Below are 15,825 nucleotides of genomic sequence, written 5' to 3'. Positions count from 1 at the left end.
ACTTCCCTTCTTCATGTTATTCCTGTCCTCTCTGCCTCACAAACTTTCACTGATTCTTCAAGGTTCAGCTCGTATTTGTCTTCTGTGAGCAACTCTGAACCTGAAAGAAAGAATTAATTATTCCTTCACATGCTCCCTAAGCATTTTGTGTATTTTCTTTAAAGCATGTCTTTTCTCTTTCAGGGTGTTGACTATCATTTTTCATCTCTGTATCCTCAGCACTTTGTATAGTAATGCCTGGAACATAATGAATGTGTCAGTGAATAAAATGACTTAACACGTATCAGGGAGGAGGGTGAATACAATAGAGAAAAAACAATCTTGAAAACTGTTGGTGAAACTGTGTTAGCCAGATAGGTTTTGAAATGGATAAAAATCAACCCTTATATCAAAGCGTTAATTTGGGCATCTTTCTAATTAACATATCCATTTAGGTACCTTCACAATGTAGAATGAAATAAGTTAAAGATAACTTTTTTTTGTTATCAGCTATTTTTATGGATAAGATAAATGTAAGGTACACAGTTTTCTGATTTTGCTGGATGAGATGAAGTAATATATCAGTTCAAGATGTGAGCATATGCTTGATTCAGACAGCATTTGTTTTGTTAGATGTGATCATGTAATCATATACTTCTTAATCCAGAAAGGTCCTTAGGGGTTATCCAGTCTAAATTTTGATTTGTCAGATGAGGAAATGGAAGCATAGAGAAATTAAAGCAACACTAGAGCCATACTGTCTACTGGAAATATGGTTGAGATATTACTTAAAATCCTTTCTAGTCTTGAAATTAGGTAGTTTAAAAATTTATTACTTTTCATTTGTTTTTATTACTCTTTCTGTACTTGATTTTTTTTTTTCTTCCTCTTTCGGGGGTGGTGGGGAACCAGATTCATTCTTTCATTCATGTAAACTGACTTTTTTTTCAACATCTTTATTGGAGTACAATTGCTTTACAATGGTGTGTTAGTTTCTGCTGTATAACAAAGTGAATCAGCTATACATATACATATATCCCCATATCTCTTCCCTCTTGCGTCTCCCTCCCACCCTCCCTGTCCCACCACTCTAGGTGGACACAAAGCACTGAGCTGATCTCCCTGTGCTATGTGGCTGCTTCCCACTAGGTAGCTGTTTTACATTTGGTAGTGTGTATGTATCCATGCCACTCTCTCATGTAACTGACATTTTTTGAGTTCCTGTTATGTACCAGGCACAGAGTTGTGTGCTGAGGATACAGAATTACTCATACACTGTTGTTACAGATTTAACCATGTAATATTGTCACAATATCTAGGACTGGTTAGAAGTTTAAAACTTTATGTAAAAAAAAGTGCAAGAAGAAACTCCATAGGATTTATTAATCTTTTTCCTTCCTGTAGCTCCTAATAATATGACTTACACACTGTAGGCACCTGGTAACATTTTATTGACTAGATAAGTAAAGGTATGGTACATACATGCATGTTTGTGTGTATGTGTGTGTTGAAGTGTATGTTTTGAGTTTGTGTGGTGGGACATGTGCTGTTAATAACTTCAGTCACATAAGTGCATGAATTCTGTTAAGTTCAAGCGCATTACTTTCTGGGAAGTTGAATTGTTTCTAATGTAGTTAAAATTAATATATTTGAGATAGTACTGTTATCTCTAGAATGTACATGTTCACAAGGTAAGGAGCTTAATGCAGAACTTCATAGGAAACAAGTCTGAAATGAATTGCTTTGCTAGAGCTCGTAACTTTTCTTTGCATAAATTATAGTGTTTATAAAATTCTTTGTCCATTTCAAACACACTCATGCACAAATGCTACTTAATTTTTATTGAAGCTAAAAGTGTTAATGGTTAAACCATATTTGATTTTCATGTTGCTAGCTGTAGGGCATCAGGCGTAATGTTTACTTAAATCTGACTAAAAGTTCAAGGCCAGAGAGGGAAAAAAAGGTGGAAGAATTTTGTGTTGTTCTGAATTATCCCAGGAATAAAGTGTTCTCTGGAAAATCCAAATGAAGTATAAGGAAAGGCCTTTTTTTTCCTCAAGACTGAGATTTCAGCAATATGGCATGTAGTATGTGTTGTTACAAATTAGAGTCATTGTTTTGAAAATTACAGACCAGTTTCAACATCTGTTTTTTAGGCCGCTTAACTGTGGGCCAGAGAGAAGGCTGGTCATTCTAGGGTGTTTGAAATGAGTTCTAATGATTTCCAGGCTCAGAGAAACCTTTGTGCTGCAGCTGCTTATCAGAGAAGGGGTCTTTACATTTTGTGTACGAGACCAAATCTTCCACCATCTGTAGGAAGGGTCCCATCAGATGGCTGCCTTCAGAATCTTAAAGGCCTCAAAGCTAACAAGAATTGGTGTGAGGGTGAGAGGGAAAAAACAGGGTTACAAAGGACGAATTATGAGATAATTGACCTTAGTTATCTTTAGGTAAATCCAGTTGGAATCATTACAAAGAACCTCATTTTTAAAGAGGATAATATTAATGCTAATACTCGTTTGTCATGGTAGGTGTGAGTTTATTCTCCTTCAGAAACTTTATTAGAAACAGTCACCTTTACAGAAAGCGTTCTGCTTCTGAAAATTTTAACATTAAATTTAATGAAGATGGTGAGCCTGCCTGTTAGCGGCCATTTGAGGGCCTGCTCTTGTTCCAAACACTTTATAAATGTTATTGCCAATTCTACCACTATCCTGAAAAAGACTGTTGCCAGTTTTACAGATGAGAAAACTGAGTGTTCACAGAGGTTAAGTAACTTACCCTGGGTCATACACTTAGGAAATAACAGTCAGGACGTGTTCCTGGGCCTGCTCTGCACGGACTCTTCCTGCTACTCCACACTGCCTGTCATGGTGCATTGCCTTTCTGATGACACGCTTCCACCTCCCCAGTACCAAGTACACATTTATGATTAGAAAAACAATCGTGTTTGTATGTAATATATGTGTCCGTGTGTGTGTGTGTATCATCCATATATATATGCATATATGAATACTCTTTAAAATAACATTAAAAATGTGTCACAGGCAATAGTAACTTGGTCAGCAATATGACTTGGCTTTAGGTGTCGCACTCCTGAATTATCACTTTTGCTAAGAGACCACAGTTAGGCTTTGTTTTTATATGGCTTATACTTTCACCTGATTCTGTCTCCTGTTATTCTCTCTCAGATTCCTTAACATCTTGAGGCTATGTACAAATTCTAATTTAATAATTTGTATAAAACATATATTTCTAGACACCAAAGCTCTTTAGTACACAGTGTTCTAAAAGATATTTTTATTCATTCTAAGAGTTTACTGACATTAGGATGTAGAAAATGTTGACTTCTGTGCTGAACAAAAAGAAAAAATAGACTTGAAGGATTGAGAGAAAAACAGAAGTATGTCTCCATTTTCACGAAAGGACATGGAGAGACAGGTCTAAGGAGGTAAAGATGACTACCATCAGTCCCAGTTTCACTAGTCCATTCTCTCCAAAATCAGAAAATGGAGGCAGAGCTTAATATGGATTTGAAGTTGTTCCCATGGTCCCCTCCCTCCAGCTTCCTCCTCCTCACTCCACCCCCCCAACCCGCCTCCCTTACCACACAGATAGCGTTAAGTTATTGGGATGTCACAATTCAAGTATGTCCGTAGGCAATTTTCTGCCTGCATTTTGTGTGGATATTGTGGAAATTGCTTTTTTTCTTTTCAGTCTCTTGTATGATACTTTATTATCAGCGCCACTTTTCGAACAGGATTTGCTCACTTCGTGTTTCTTTGTCACATTTTGGTGATTCTCACAATATTTCAAACCAGCAAAACGTTGACTTGCTGAAGACTCAGGTGATGGTTAGCATGTTTTAGCAATAAAGTATTCTTACATTGATTTTTAGACATAATGCTATTGTACACTTAACGGACTGCAGTATAGTGTAAACAACTTCTATATGCATTGCGAAATCCAAATTTCGTGGACTTGGTTTATTGTGATATTTATTTTATTGGTCTGAAACTGAACCTACGGTTCATATCATTGAGGTATGCCTGTATTCATAAATTTGCACATCTACTAAGAATGCCAATATATGGCGGTTTACAATTGCCTGCTTTCTAATTTGCACTGGAAAATGGAAGTTGCTTTGATGTCACTCTGTTCTTAATGTTTATACCACTTCATTAGATGAATATATACTTTATGTGATTCAAAACCTTAAGAACCTTTATCTACTTGGACTATGTCGTCATAAGCCAAATATTTTTAATATATTTTTAGAATCTTAACTGTGTGCCTAAGATTTTATAAATATCATTAAGAATTTTGGTTGGAAATCTGAGATACACAAACATGCTTTTAAGTCTAAAAAGTAAAATGAAGCTGCTGATTCAAATTTAAATCAGTTACAGCTCCCAAATTTTGAAGAAAAACAGCATTTATATAAAATTTCTACCCTATAACAACTGTGAAAGCACAGAACTTGGCCCTTTAACATAACGTGTAATCATTATATATTTTGTATTCTTGTATTAGATCTAGTACTAATTTGGGAGCAGCATTGTTTTCCTCTCAGTTCAACAAGTATATACTTTGCACCTATTCTGTGTAAGATGCTAACATTAGGACTTCTGGTTTGGACTCAGGTCACGTCTTTTGTAGCTTGAAGTCATTCAGAATCAACAATCCAGTTGTCAAGAAAACTTGTTTCTATTCTGATTTCAGTGATGAAGAACGATACAGATACAGGGAGTATGCAGAAAGAGGCTATGAGCGCCACAGAGCAAGTCGGGAGAAAGAAGAACGACACAGAGAAAGACGACACAGAGAGAAAGAGGAAACCAGACACAAGTCCTCTCGAAGGTTTGCTCTTTAATAGTGAATCATTTTGAAGCCAAGAGAAATTGATTTGTTTTCAGGAAGTAAAAGCAAACATTTCTAAGTAACCACTAGAGCATTATATGTGTTCCTAATTGGAAGACTTATAGTTGGTTCCTTATAGGTTTCAACAAAGATATTGAAATCTAACCAGATTATAATGCCCATAAGCCAAAATTAGCATGGAATAAAAAATATGAGAATTAGACTTACTACATTATCTTGGGTGGGGGGGGGGGATTTGTCATATGAATCAGTTTTTAGTAGTAATTGTTATTAAACAAACTGATGTTCAGTTTAATCAAAGAAAATTCAGGGCCTTATAGTCCCCCCCACCAAAAAAAAAAAAATCAGCATTAAATTTTAATGCCTATTGTTTGCCTAAAATCAACTCTAGGAAGTATTTCCTGTTCTGATCTAGTGCTTCAGTTTCTAATTTGTAATTTAGTCTTTTAGAATGAAGTATATGGGCCCTAGTGGCCCTCTTGGCATAGTGGGCGGTGCGTTGGTCTCATAATCTCATGTATATGGTCCTTAGGATTCTAGGAAAATATTAATGAAGGTGAGCATTAAATGTAAATATAATCTCAGCATAAAGGTCACATAAAAAATAATTACTCCCCAAAATGTGTTTGAGAAAAAGAAAGTATTAGATTATTTAAAACCCACTGTTATACCGAGAATTTACCTAAAGTAGGTTGATCCGTCACTACTTAAACATTTTTAAGAATACACGTTTCTTTTTTCTTTAGTAATAGTAGACGTCGCCATGAAAGTGAAGAAGGAGACAGTCATAGGAGACACAAGCACAAAAAATCTAAAAGAAGCAAAGAAGGAAAAGAAGCTGGCAGCGAGCCTGCCCCTGAACAGGAGAGCACCGAAGCTACACCTGCAGAATAGGCATGGTTATGGCCTTTTGTGTACAGTAGTGCCAGAAATAGATACTATAAATCTTATTTTTCTGGATAATGTTTAAGAAATTTGCCTTTAATCTTGTTCTTTTAGTATGAAAAGTTAACTTTTTTCTTCTAAAATAAAAGAGTGAATTTTTCATGTTAAGTTAAAAATCTTTGTCTTGTAATATTTAAAAAATAGACAGTAATGACTTTGTATCGAAGAAAGTAATGTGAATGAGTCACTCAGCAGGGAATTTAAAGAGCTATGTTTAGCTGTGTACATAATATCTGATTGATAAAGGTCAAGGTTCCCTCTTAGCCAGTTTCCTTGAGGAGTTAATCAAATACCAGTCTCTTAAGAAGTTGCACTGCAAAATGCATCAAAAGGCACCTCTGAGTCTTGAGATTAAAACTAGTCTTTTATCACTGCTGTGGCACTATTGCTTTGCATATTAAAGAACTCATACAGTTTTGATACTGCAACTTTTTTTTTTTTTTTTTTTTGTGGTATGCGGGCCTCTTACTGTTGTGGCCTCTCCCGTTGCGGAGCACAGGCTCCGGATGCGCAGGCTCAGCGGCCATGGCTCACGGGCCCAGCCGCTCCGCGGCATGTGGGATCTTCCCGGACCGGGACACAAACCCGAGTCCCCTGCATCGGCAGGTGGACTCTCAACCACTGCGCCACCAGGGAAGCCTGATACTACAACTTTTTGATAGCAGGTTTTCAGTGTTCTAAATTTGGGTTCATGGTGAAACTAAAGGGGAACTTTTCTATCCAAAGTAATAAAATCTAATGGCACTTGGGTGACCTCTGAAATAACTTGCCCTAAATGTACTTTCTGGCAGGCACATGGACAAAATACTCGTCACTGTGACATATTTGAATTGCCTCAAAGCCATCTTTTATGAGCTAGGTCAAGCTGGTTTGGCCTTTCTTGATGGTTCTTCCAAGGCTCATTGGTTGAGCAGCACGTAGAGTTTGTATACAGTTACTAGCTATACTGTGAATAAAAATAAACAAGCTTTAGATTAGTCATTTCCCATTACATTTAAGAAAGTACAAGTTTATAGAATTCTGTGAACATTTTTAGGGATAGCCCTTAGAAGGTATTTGTCAGTGATGGTAGCAACATGGTTTTGAAAGAATGAATTACTAGGAACTTTTAAATAGTGATAATAGAAATGAACTTAGTATCACATACTAAAAGACAGCTATATAATTTTTGAAAAATATTTATTTCTCATTTGATGAACGCTTTTCAGCAATGCACTTTTAAAATCCTCTGTCTGGAAATTGTTTTTAAAATGCCCATAATGTACCCTTTGCAGACCTCAGCATATACCAGGTTTTAATTTAACTGTATGATTTGAATTCAGTGGGGGCATACAAACCATGTCAGCTGTTTAAGAGCTTTTTATTGAATAGAAAAATATAAACTTAAAGTTCTAGAGTAATGAGAAATGCTCCACACTGAATAAAAACTATTAGTAATGTTTCTATTTTGAGAATTATATTTTCTGAGGTGTAATTGGCTTTTCATTAGATCCTACTTTTCCTGACATTAAAGTTTATATTTTTACATTGTAGCCTTCAAATACAAAAATCGATAAGATAAATACATTGTTTCAACTTAGCTTATTTGTGATTTCCTGTTTTTCTATGACCCATCATTGATTCTATAAAAAAGTGCCGGGCCAAGAAGCAATGGTGAGAGTAATTTTTCCTTTAAGTTCTTTTAGCATCCTTGCCAAGCAAGCATGTATCATTCCTGATGTACTTCTGCCATTGACAGCAAGAAGAATATCACCACATCTAAAAAAAATAAAGGTACATGATTAACATTTTGAGCCACAGCTGAAGTTAATGCAAGTTTTTTTTTGGTGGTCCCAGTTTTTGTTCCATCTGTCCGTTTTAATTATGTTATCAGTACTTCTAATTAAGGTTCTCCCCCTCACTTAAATTCTTCAAATTCTATTGTTCAGCTTGTTTTAGAAAGAATGCTAAAAGTATAGGAAGTTGCTGTATGGGACCAAGAGTAACAAATCATTTTGGATTTCTTAGAAATGGAATGCTGCATAAATGTTTTAAATTTCTTACCAATAAAAAAAGATATAATAGGTGCCTTATTTCACATGGGGCCAGGCTTTTTGCATGTATAAAACACAATCTTTGGATATAAGTTTTTTGTTAAGTAGTCATTATTATTACCTGATTCTTCCATCGTTGTATGCTGGTGTTCCTTCAACAATGGATTTGATAAAGAAAGGTTTGTTCCCATTGTATTCTTCATAACCTCCTACAATGCAGAAGCCCAGACTTCCAGCTGTGTTCCTTCGCAGTATAACATCTTTACAGTTGTACAGGTACCTGAAATAGAACGAAATCAATGTAAATGCGCAGTTAATTCGAACTCTTAGTAATTACTGTGATTCATCTCCCGTTCCCTTTATTGGCATTATTTTTTTTAGGTTTAATAGCACTGGATGGGTCTCATTCAAAATTGTGTCATAGCCCAGTTACCTTTGTGCTTTTAGCTGGCTCTTTTTTTTTTTTTTTCCGGTATGCAGACCTCTCACTTTTGTGGCCTCTCCCGTTGTGGAGCACAGGCTCCGGACGTGCAGGCTCAGCGGCCATGGCCCACGGGCCCAGCCGCTCCGTGGCATGTGGGATCTTCCCGGACCGGGGCATGAACCCGTGTCCCCTGCATCGGCAGGCGGACTCTCAACCACTGCGCCACCAGGGAAGCCCTAGCTGGCTTTTTCTAATTTTTCTAAAAATTTCTAATTTCTAATTTTTCTCTTTTCTAAAGCTAACCACCCTTTTAAAAGTGACACCATCTATTATGTTCTGTTTATGTCTACTGGGAAAGAATCATTTCTGGCTTAAAGATTTAATTTCTCAACTTATATTAAAGTTATGCCTAAATCTTTACTGATGAACCACATTCAAGCATACTTACAGTTATCATATTTTTATTTCCTTATGGATGTAAATAATTTTTAATGAAGGAAAAATTCTTTGAATCGTTAGTATCTCAGTGGAAAAATTTTTTTTTTTTTTTTTTTTTTTTTTTTTTTGCGGTACGCAGGCCTCTCACTGTTGTGGCCTCTCCCGCTGCGGAGCACAGGCTCCGGACGCGCAGGCTCAGCGGCCATGGCTCACGGGCCCAGCCGCTCCGCGGCATGTGGGATCTTCCCAAACCGGGACACGAACCCGTGTCCGCTGCATTGGCAGGCGGACTCTCAACCACTGCGCCACCAGGGAAGCCCATCAGTGGAAAAAATTTAAATGTAACCCTAATTCATTGGCTGAAGTTCTGACTTTTGAAAGATACCAGTTTATACATAGTTTTACATGTTTGATAGGTTATATAGAAGCATGCAGGCAGCGTAATATACTGAATGGAGACTGAGGTGCATTTAAAGATTGTAAGAATGATTCATACTGAAGGAGAAAAACCTGGCAGTAAGTTAAAAACTGAATAGCAAGTTATAACAGGAATGGGAGAAAGACCATAGGTCTTTTGTAAATGGGTAGAACCCTCAGCTAAAATAGAAAATTTGATTGAGGAAGCTGTTCCTTTTATTATTCAGTGGCAGTTGGATCAGTGTTAACGTAGGTGCAGGCTAAGTACAAAACTGTGTTACAGTTATGACAGAGGTATGTCAGGAGCTGGATTTGACTCCAAAATCCCCCAAGTCCAGGAACTGGTTTGAAAGAGAATTAGCATTTTCAGTGTTGGTAAAAGTCAAGATTTGGTGATTTTGTTTATAAACTGTACCTTGAAATACTAATTTTTTTGAAAAACCAATAAAAAGTCTCTTGAGAAATGTTCTGGTGATGAAGCTGGTCATTACATTTGTTACTGACCTTGCTAATCAACGTAACATGACTTTTTCATGGCATTTCGACTCCCATTTGAAGTAAAACAAGCTTTGGGTTTGTCTGGTGGGTAACTTTAAAATGTAGTGCTAAAATGCAACTCAATTTTGCTTTGTATCTGTTGTCATACATATATATCATTTACAATAATTTCTTTTGCTGAAATTATTGCTGAAAAATATGAATTCATTAAAGGAAACAACCGTATTTTTATTATAAAATATTCATTTGCTGTATTTCACAGTAATACTTGATGTTAGTAAATTCATCCTGTAGGAGTTGTGGTGTGTTTGATACCACATTTACACAGTGGCTCACTGACTGCTCATGTTCAAAGCAGGTAATTGTTCCCCAGACACTAGAGCATTATGTTCCCACCTATGCCCAGTGTTTGGAGGAGAGCTGGTGGGTGCTTCTTACCCAAGGTTATGATTAAATATGTCTTAACGTTCTTTAAAACATATAAATGGGTACATGGAGCAATACTCGAAACTTAAGTATTTCTCACCCTTTTGATGAAAAAAACCCATTGGGTTTTTTCATTAATTATCACTTTGGACCTTGACTCCTAATATTTTATTCCATGTGGACAAGCTATAAAAATAATCATCTAAAATTTCTATGTTACCAATACAAAAATTTCAACATAACATTAATGAGTCATTCTCATTTTCTTACAAGCATATGGTGACATTTTCCAGAGGACATGTGGTAAGTGATCTGGCAGGACACTGAATGCAGAAGTAGATATGAGAGTCCAGTTATCTTCTATTAAGCCAAACATTAAAGAGGTTTGCAAAAATCATACACTGCCACTCTTGTAATTTTTAAAAATACTACTTCTTATAAAAGATGTTATTTATGTTAATATATAATGGATTATTTTAAATGATTTAATAAATAAAATTATTCAGATTAATTTATAAGGTAAAATATTAGCAGGTATAACCTATATAAGCAAAAGCTCTTGGGTATCATCAATACTCTAAATAAGTGTAGGGGTCTTGAAAAAAAACTTTGGGAATTGCTGCTCTAGACATGTTTATCAAACTTGATGTTCCACTGGTATCTCAACCTCAGCATGTCCAAAACAACTAATATCTCCTCATTCTTCCTTACTGTGTAAAATAATTACATGAATGGCCCAAGTCATCACCCTTCCCTGGTATCATCCGTGCCGCTTATTGTATAATTTTGTGGTGCCCCCCTCCGATTCTGGATTCAGCCATAAGATCATCAGTGGGACATTGGCCAGAGCCAGCCAAATCTAGACACAGGAGCATGGCCAACCAAGATTAGCAGAGCCACCTGAACGACCCAGAAAGGACTGCAAATGCATGAGGGAGCCAGCCAAGATCAATCACGCCTGGCCTGGGTCAGCTGAAGCTGATCTGTGTCTGATGTTCCCTGCAGAATGGGCATTCTGCACATCAGAGGGGCCGCTCACTGTGGGCCCAGGGCTCTGCAGGCTTGGCCTGCACGCTCCAGATGTGGGCAGCCTCACTTCCATCTTCCCTCTTCGACTTTCACTTTCTGCTACTGAGGTTTTGGGGCTAGTTTGTTACATAGCATGACTGTGAAAAGTAACTGATATTCTTAACTCTCCTAGTTTGGTTATGTCCTCCAGCTAGATGAAACATACCACCATTCACTCCAATGTATTTCCTAGGTTCCCAAAGCACCCTGTGCCTACGTAATATTTTAATTATAACTTCTTTAATTCATAATTTTTAATAATTCACTATGACATGTTGTTGCTTACTGTATTATGAAGGCCATGAGGGCTATTCCTAGAACCTACTCTATTGATTATTTCATTCAACAAATGCCTGCTAAGCAGAGCCATTTAAAGACCTACAGAGACACTAGGTATTCCTGTGGAGGCTCCACCCACTATTACAACAAACACATTAAAAGTGCATTCATATCCCACCAGAAATATAGGTGAGTTTGGGATAATTATAAAAGACTAATTTTGCTCCTTAAATGACTTCGCCAGGAGCTACTCATTTGATTCTGGATTGACTGTGACTTATTAGCAAACATCACACAGGGAAGGTAATGGTGGGAGGTGGGGAGGAGAATGGCAAGAAATTTAAGGCCTAAGAGGCTAAGCAATGAAGAAAAATACATACGGTGCTGCTGGGTGCATGACACATCCACTGAATGACAGAAATCTGAGGCATTTACACTCCTGCAGAACTTGTTTATGGTAAAGAGAGACACGGTAAGACTCAAATTATAAAAGCTAAATATAGGCTTCACATCCTCCTAAAGGATGCTCCCCAAACACTGCATAGTGGTTAAGATCCCAACCAGGCAGCCCGGTTCAAATCCCAGTTCTGCATATTAACTAGCATGTTACCTTGGGCAAGTTACTTAACCACTCTGTGCTGCAGTCTCCTATCTTTAAAGTGGGGATAATATTAGTACCTAGATCATAGGACTGAGGTGAGCTTTAAATGAGTGAAAAATGCAAAGAACATGTAAAGCTCTTAGCAGAGTGCCTGGCACACAGAAAAGGTTATATCAGTATGAGCTACTGTTGCAGTTGTTATTTCTATTCCGGGTTTGGATGTACTTGACAGTGTCCCTGTCCTATAGTTAAAATGTAAGTTTTAAGTTTTTGACTTAAAAAAAAAAAAACAACCCATGATATTTGCCTCCCTGCTCTTCGATACAGACAGTCCTCAAAATGCTTTCTGAAGTTCAGGAAAGTGAAAGGTTCAATACTTAGGCAAGAGAAGAAATGAATTAATGTGTATCACTATCATACTAGTCCGGATGAGAGCATGTTTTCAAAGACTTCCAGATGTGGAGTGTGGGCCCTGAGAGCCAACAGTGAATAAAGCAGAAGGTCTTCAGTGTTTTCTGAATCCCCTCCAAGTGAATTGCATCTGATCATTTGTATAGCTTAGAGCCCATGTCTGGAGCTACTGCCCAGGGGTGTACAAAAGGCATCCCTGATAAGGGTGAGACACATTTGCATTGTCCTTAATAACCTACTTTTACTCTCTGCTACTGTTTGTTATATCTGACACCCACTGGGGCTCAGCATACTAATGGTACCCTCTTCATATACATTCATTCTACGTGTTGGACTGCACTTGAGGACATGATCACAATGTCCTAGAAAAGAGATTGTTTCTAGACCTGCTGACATATCACTTTTCTTCACTGGTAGGGAATATTAGGTAAGTGGCTGGATCATACTTCAGGGCAAATAGTTTTCCCTCAAAATCTGTTAAGCAAAAGGGGAAAAGGTTTGACTGGGTAAATGTATAACTTGGAGGGAAATGTCTTCTTTGTGAATTAAAAAAAAAACTATTTGCAGCCTAAATCTCTAGCGGTTCCGGCAGGCAAGTAACTTTTGCTAAGGCCTGAAACTCTTAGGACATCACTAATGCCAAATGACTAGAGACTTTTATGCCCATGGTATTGCATCAGTGAGGGAGAACCTGGCACCTTTGGGGCTCTATGCAGTCAAGATCAGAAATGCCAACCTGCAAGATGGCCCTGGTTCCTTCCTTTTATTATAAACCTCCAGCAAACAGCCACTCCAGGAAAAATTTAGCTCAAAGGTTAAAAAATGAACCAGAGACACATATAAAAGAAAAGGCGGAGAGTAACAGTAAAAACAGTAACAGACAAAAACCACTCACCAGAAAAATGCTGCCACAGAAATGAAATGCTGCTAGAGAAAAGGAAATTTATAACCAACCCTATTCCTGTGAATTTAAAATACTTCTGAAACAATGGCTCTGTAAAAGAGATCAAGGCAGAGATATAAGATTTCAAGGGGAGATATAAGACAAGAGGAGAAGAAATGGGCCGAGAAGAAAGACGTAGAAGGGAAAAATAACACAGAAATGAAAGTGAGTACAAAGGCAAAGATGTACTGAAAACACAGTAAGGGTTATGAAGGACAGACCAAAACAAGCAAAGAAAGCAGAATGAAAGTAAATAGAATTGAAAAGGATTCGAGAGAAAATGAAAGATATAAAACAAAAAGAGGTAACATACATATCTGGACTCCCTGAAAAGAAGATGCCAAATAACAACATTTATCTTGAACGTTAGGTAGAAAGACCAAGCCACATAGAGAAGGAAAGAAATGAGACAGGCCTCACTTCTCCACATCACCACTCAGTGCGAGTCAGTGATGCAATGCCTACGAAATCCAAAAAGAGGTGATCAGATAGTTTCATAACCAGGTAACCTATCACAGGGTTGTACAGATATAGCATGATTTCTTTAACCAGTTCCTATTGGTAGTGGACACAACAACGGTGCAATGAACACCACTGTACCTTCCTTATGAATTCATTTTGCAACATTGCTTACGAAAGATGAAAACAACCTAAGTGTCCACCATCAAATTAGGTCTCGACAATACTATCAGGACTGGCTGAATCAATATGGTACTTCTATACAAGAGAATACTATTGGCCATAGAAAAGAACGAGGAAGCTTGATGTGTACTGATGTGAAATGATACCCAAAGTATATTCTTAGATTAAAAAAAAATTATGGTACATCATAGTGTGTATGTTACCATTGTATGTGTGTGTGTACATATATACCTAGACTAGGGGTCAGCAAACTACAGCCCAGCCCAACACCCAATTTTATAAATAAACAGGCATGCCCATTCATCTATGTATTGACTGTCTATATGGCTGCTTTCACACCACAACAGCAGAAATGGATAGTGGCAACAGAGACAGCATGACCCTCCAAATCTGCACTCTCTGGCCCTTTTCAGAAAAAGTTTACCAACCTCTGACATAGACACTCCCTGGAAAATTACACAAGTCATTGGTAACTGTGACCTCTGTTGAGCGGATCTGAGGGGCCAAGGGTGGAAGACTCACTTTCACTCTCTCTCTACCCTTTGGTGCCCTCTGAATGTTCACTGTGCTTATTACTACGAGGAGAGGAGGGGATGAAGGAAACTAAGAATTGCCGGGGGGACTGCAAACCAGTGTTGTCTTTGCTGGCTTCACACTTTCTATTCTTCTAAAGGAAATGAGCAAAATCCAGATTGGACTTCTGATAAGATCAGGGAAGTGCTGTGCCCAAAGTCAAGGGCAAAGGTAGAGGGAGAGAAAGCCATTCACTTGGTTGTACGTGAAGTAAAACACATCTCACATTTGTTCTGTCTGTACGTGAATGAACGGCAAGGAACTCTGTTTTATAAGACAAGTAGCTTTCAAGCACAAAAAATTTTTTTAAATGATCCATTTTAATAGATTGAAGTTTTAGAAAATTTTTTTTCCATACGATTTTAGTTAAAGTAACATTCTCTTCTTCCACCCAGGAAGAAAATTTTTTTAAAAAATTAAATTTTTTAAACTCAATGCTCAGTTTTTAACTTAAAATGTACTCATTTAAAAAATATTTTATCAACTAGTGAAGGCTAAAAAGGGAATCTCAGTGTGTATTTGAGGTAGGGATGTTTTTTAAAACCTCATTTAAAATTAAGAGACAGAGAGAGACCAACCTATCTCCACCCTCGAGAAAAATGTACTAAAACCAAACATCCTACTTTCATTCATTTAATCCTCTGCCAGCATATCATCATCAGTGACTCTAATGTTGAACATTTAAGTCATGCATTTGGAATTATTAAGGCAATCCTTTGAAGGCCAAGAGCTTACGCTCTGATGCAGGTGAGCAAACCCCAAATTATTTGTCCTTCGAATATTTGATTTCTGTATCTAGCCATTTAGCAAGGCTGCCCTCAAATCCTTTCCTGAACTTTCCGAAACATTTATCTGGCTCCCCTCTAAGGCTCTAGTTACATCTCACTGAGATGACAAACTAGTTGCTTCCTGAAGGTTTACACCAGGACTTTTCAAGAGTAGGAACAAGGGAGAGGTGATCTGAGGCCCTCAATCAACACAGGACCCAGCATCTGGGCAAAGGCAAACTGTGCTGCTGCGTTGCTCTGGGTTTAGCTGGGGCCACCGGAGAGCTGGAGGCGTGAAGCCACAGACTGGTTTTACCTCCATGCAAGTTCCTAGGCCCGCCACTAGCCAATTGAGAAAAGCTGACCTTGCCCTGCTCCAGAGTGTGTGAAAACAGCGCCCTCTCTCTGTCGACTGAGCTTCCTGACGCACATACAACCCACACAATCGAACATGGCAGCCCTACGACCTCCTCTCCGTGAAGGCCAAACAGTGTTTCCAC

General features: G+C 37.8%; 2 protein-coding genes across 33 annotated transcripts in view; one reads left to right on the top strand and one right to left on the bottom strand.

Annotated features, from left to right (window-relative positions):
* FIP1L1 (factor interacting with PAPOLA and CPSF1) overlaps positions 1–6,546 on the top strand; it is a 65,905-nt gene extending 59,359 nt beyond the window's left edge. For all 30 annotated transcript variants that reach the window (XM_060012547.1, XM_060012549.1, XM_060012541.1 and 27 more), the window contains 2 exons: positions 4,702–4,839; positions 5,607–6,546. In XM_060012547.1, coding sequence (XP_059868530.1) covers positions 4,702–4,839; positions 5,607–5,754 — 286 coding nt within the window. In that variant the 3' untranslated portion in view covers positions 5,755–6,546. The remainder of the gene's footprint in view (positions 1–4,701; positions 4,840–5,606) is intronic.
* Positions 6,547–6,973: 427 nt separating this feature from the next.
* LNX1 (ligand of numb-protein X 1) overlaps positions 6,974–15,825 on the bottom strand; it is a 152,646-nt gene continuing 143,794 nt past the window's right edge. For all 3 annotated transcript variants that reach the window (XM_060012521.1, XM_060012523.1, XM_060012522.1), the window contains 2 exons: positions 7,960–8,118; positions 6,974–7,563 (listed from right to left, as the gene is read on the bottom strand). In XM_060012521.1, the coding sequence (XP_059868504.1) occupies positions 7,428–7,563; positions 7,960–8,118 (295 nt within the window). In that variant the 3' untranslated portion in view covers positions 6,974–7,427. The remainder of the gene's footprint in view (positions 7,564–7,959; positions 8,119–15,825) is intronic.

This window comes from Delphinus delphis, chromosome 5 (assembly GCF_949987515.2).
Source record: "Delphinus delphis chromosome 5, mDelDel1.2, whole genome shotgun sequence".
NCBI lineage: Eukaryota > Metazoa > Chordata > Mammalia > Artiodactyla > Delphinidae > Delphinus > Delphinus delphis.
Note: the sequence above shows the minus strand (reverse complement) of the source record. Positions and strands in the feature narration are given on the sequence as shown.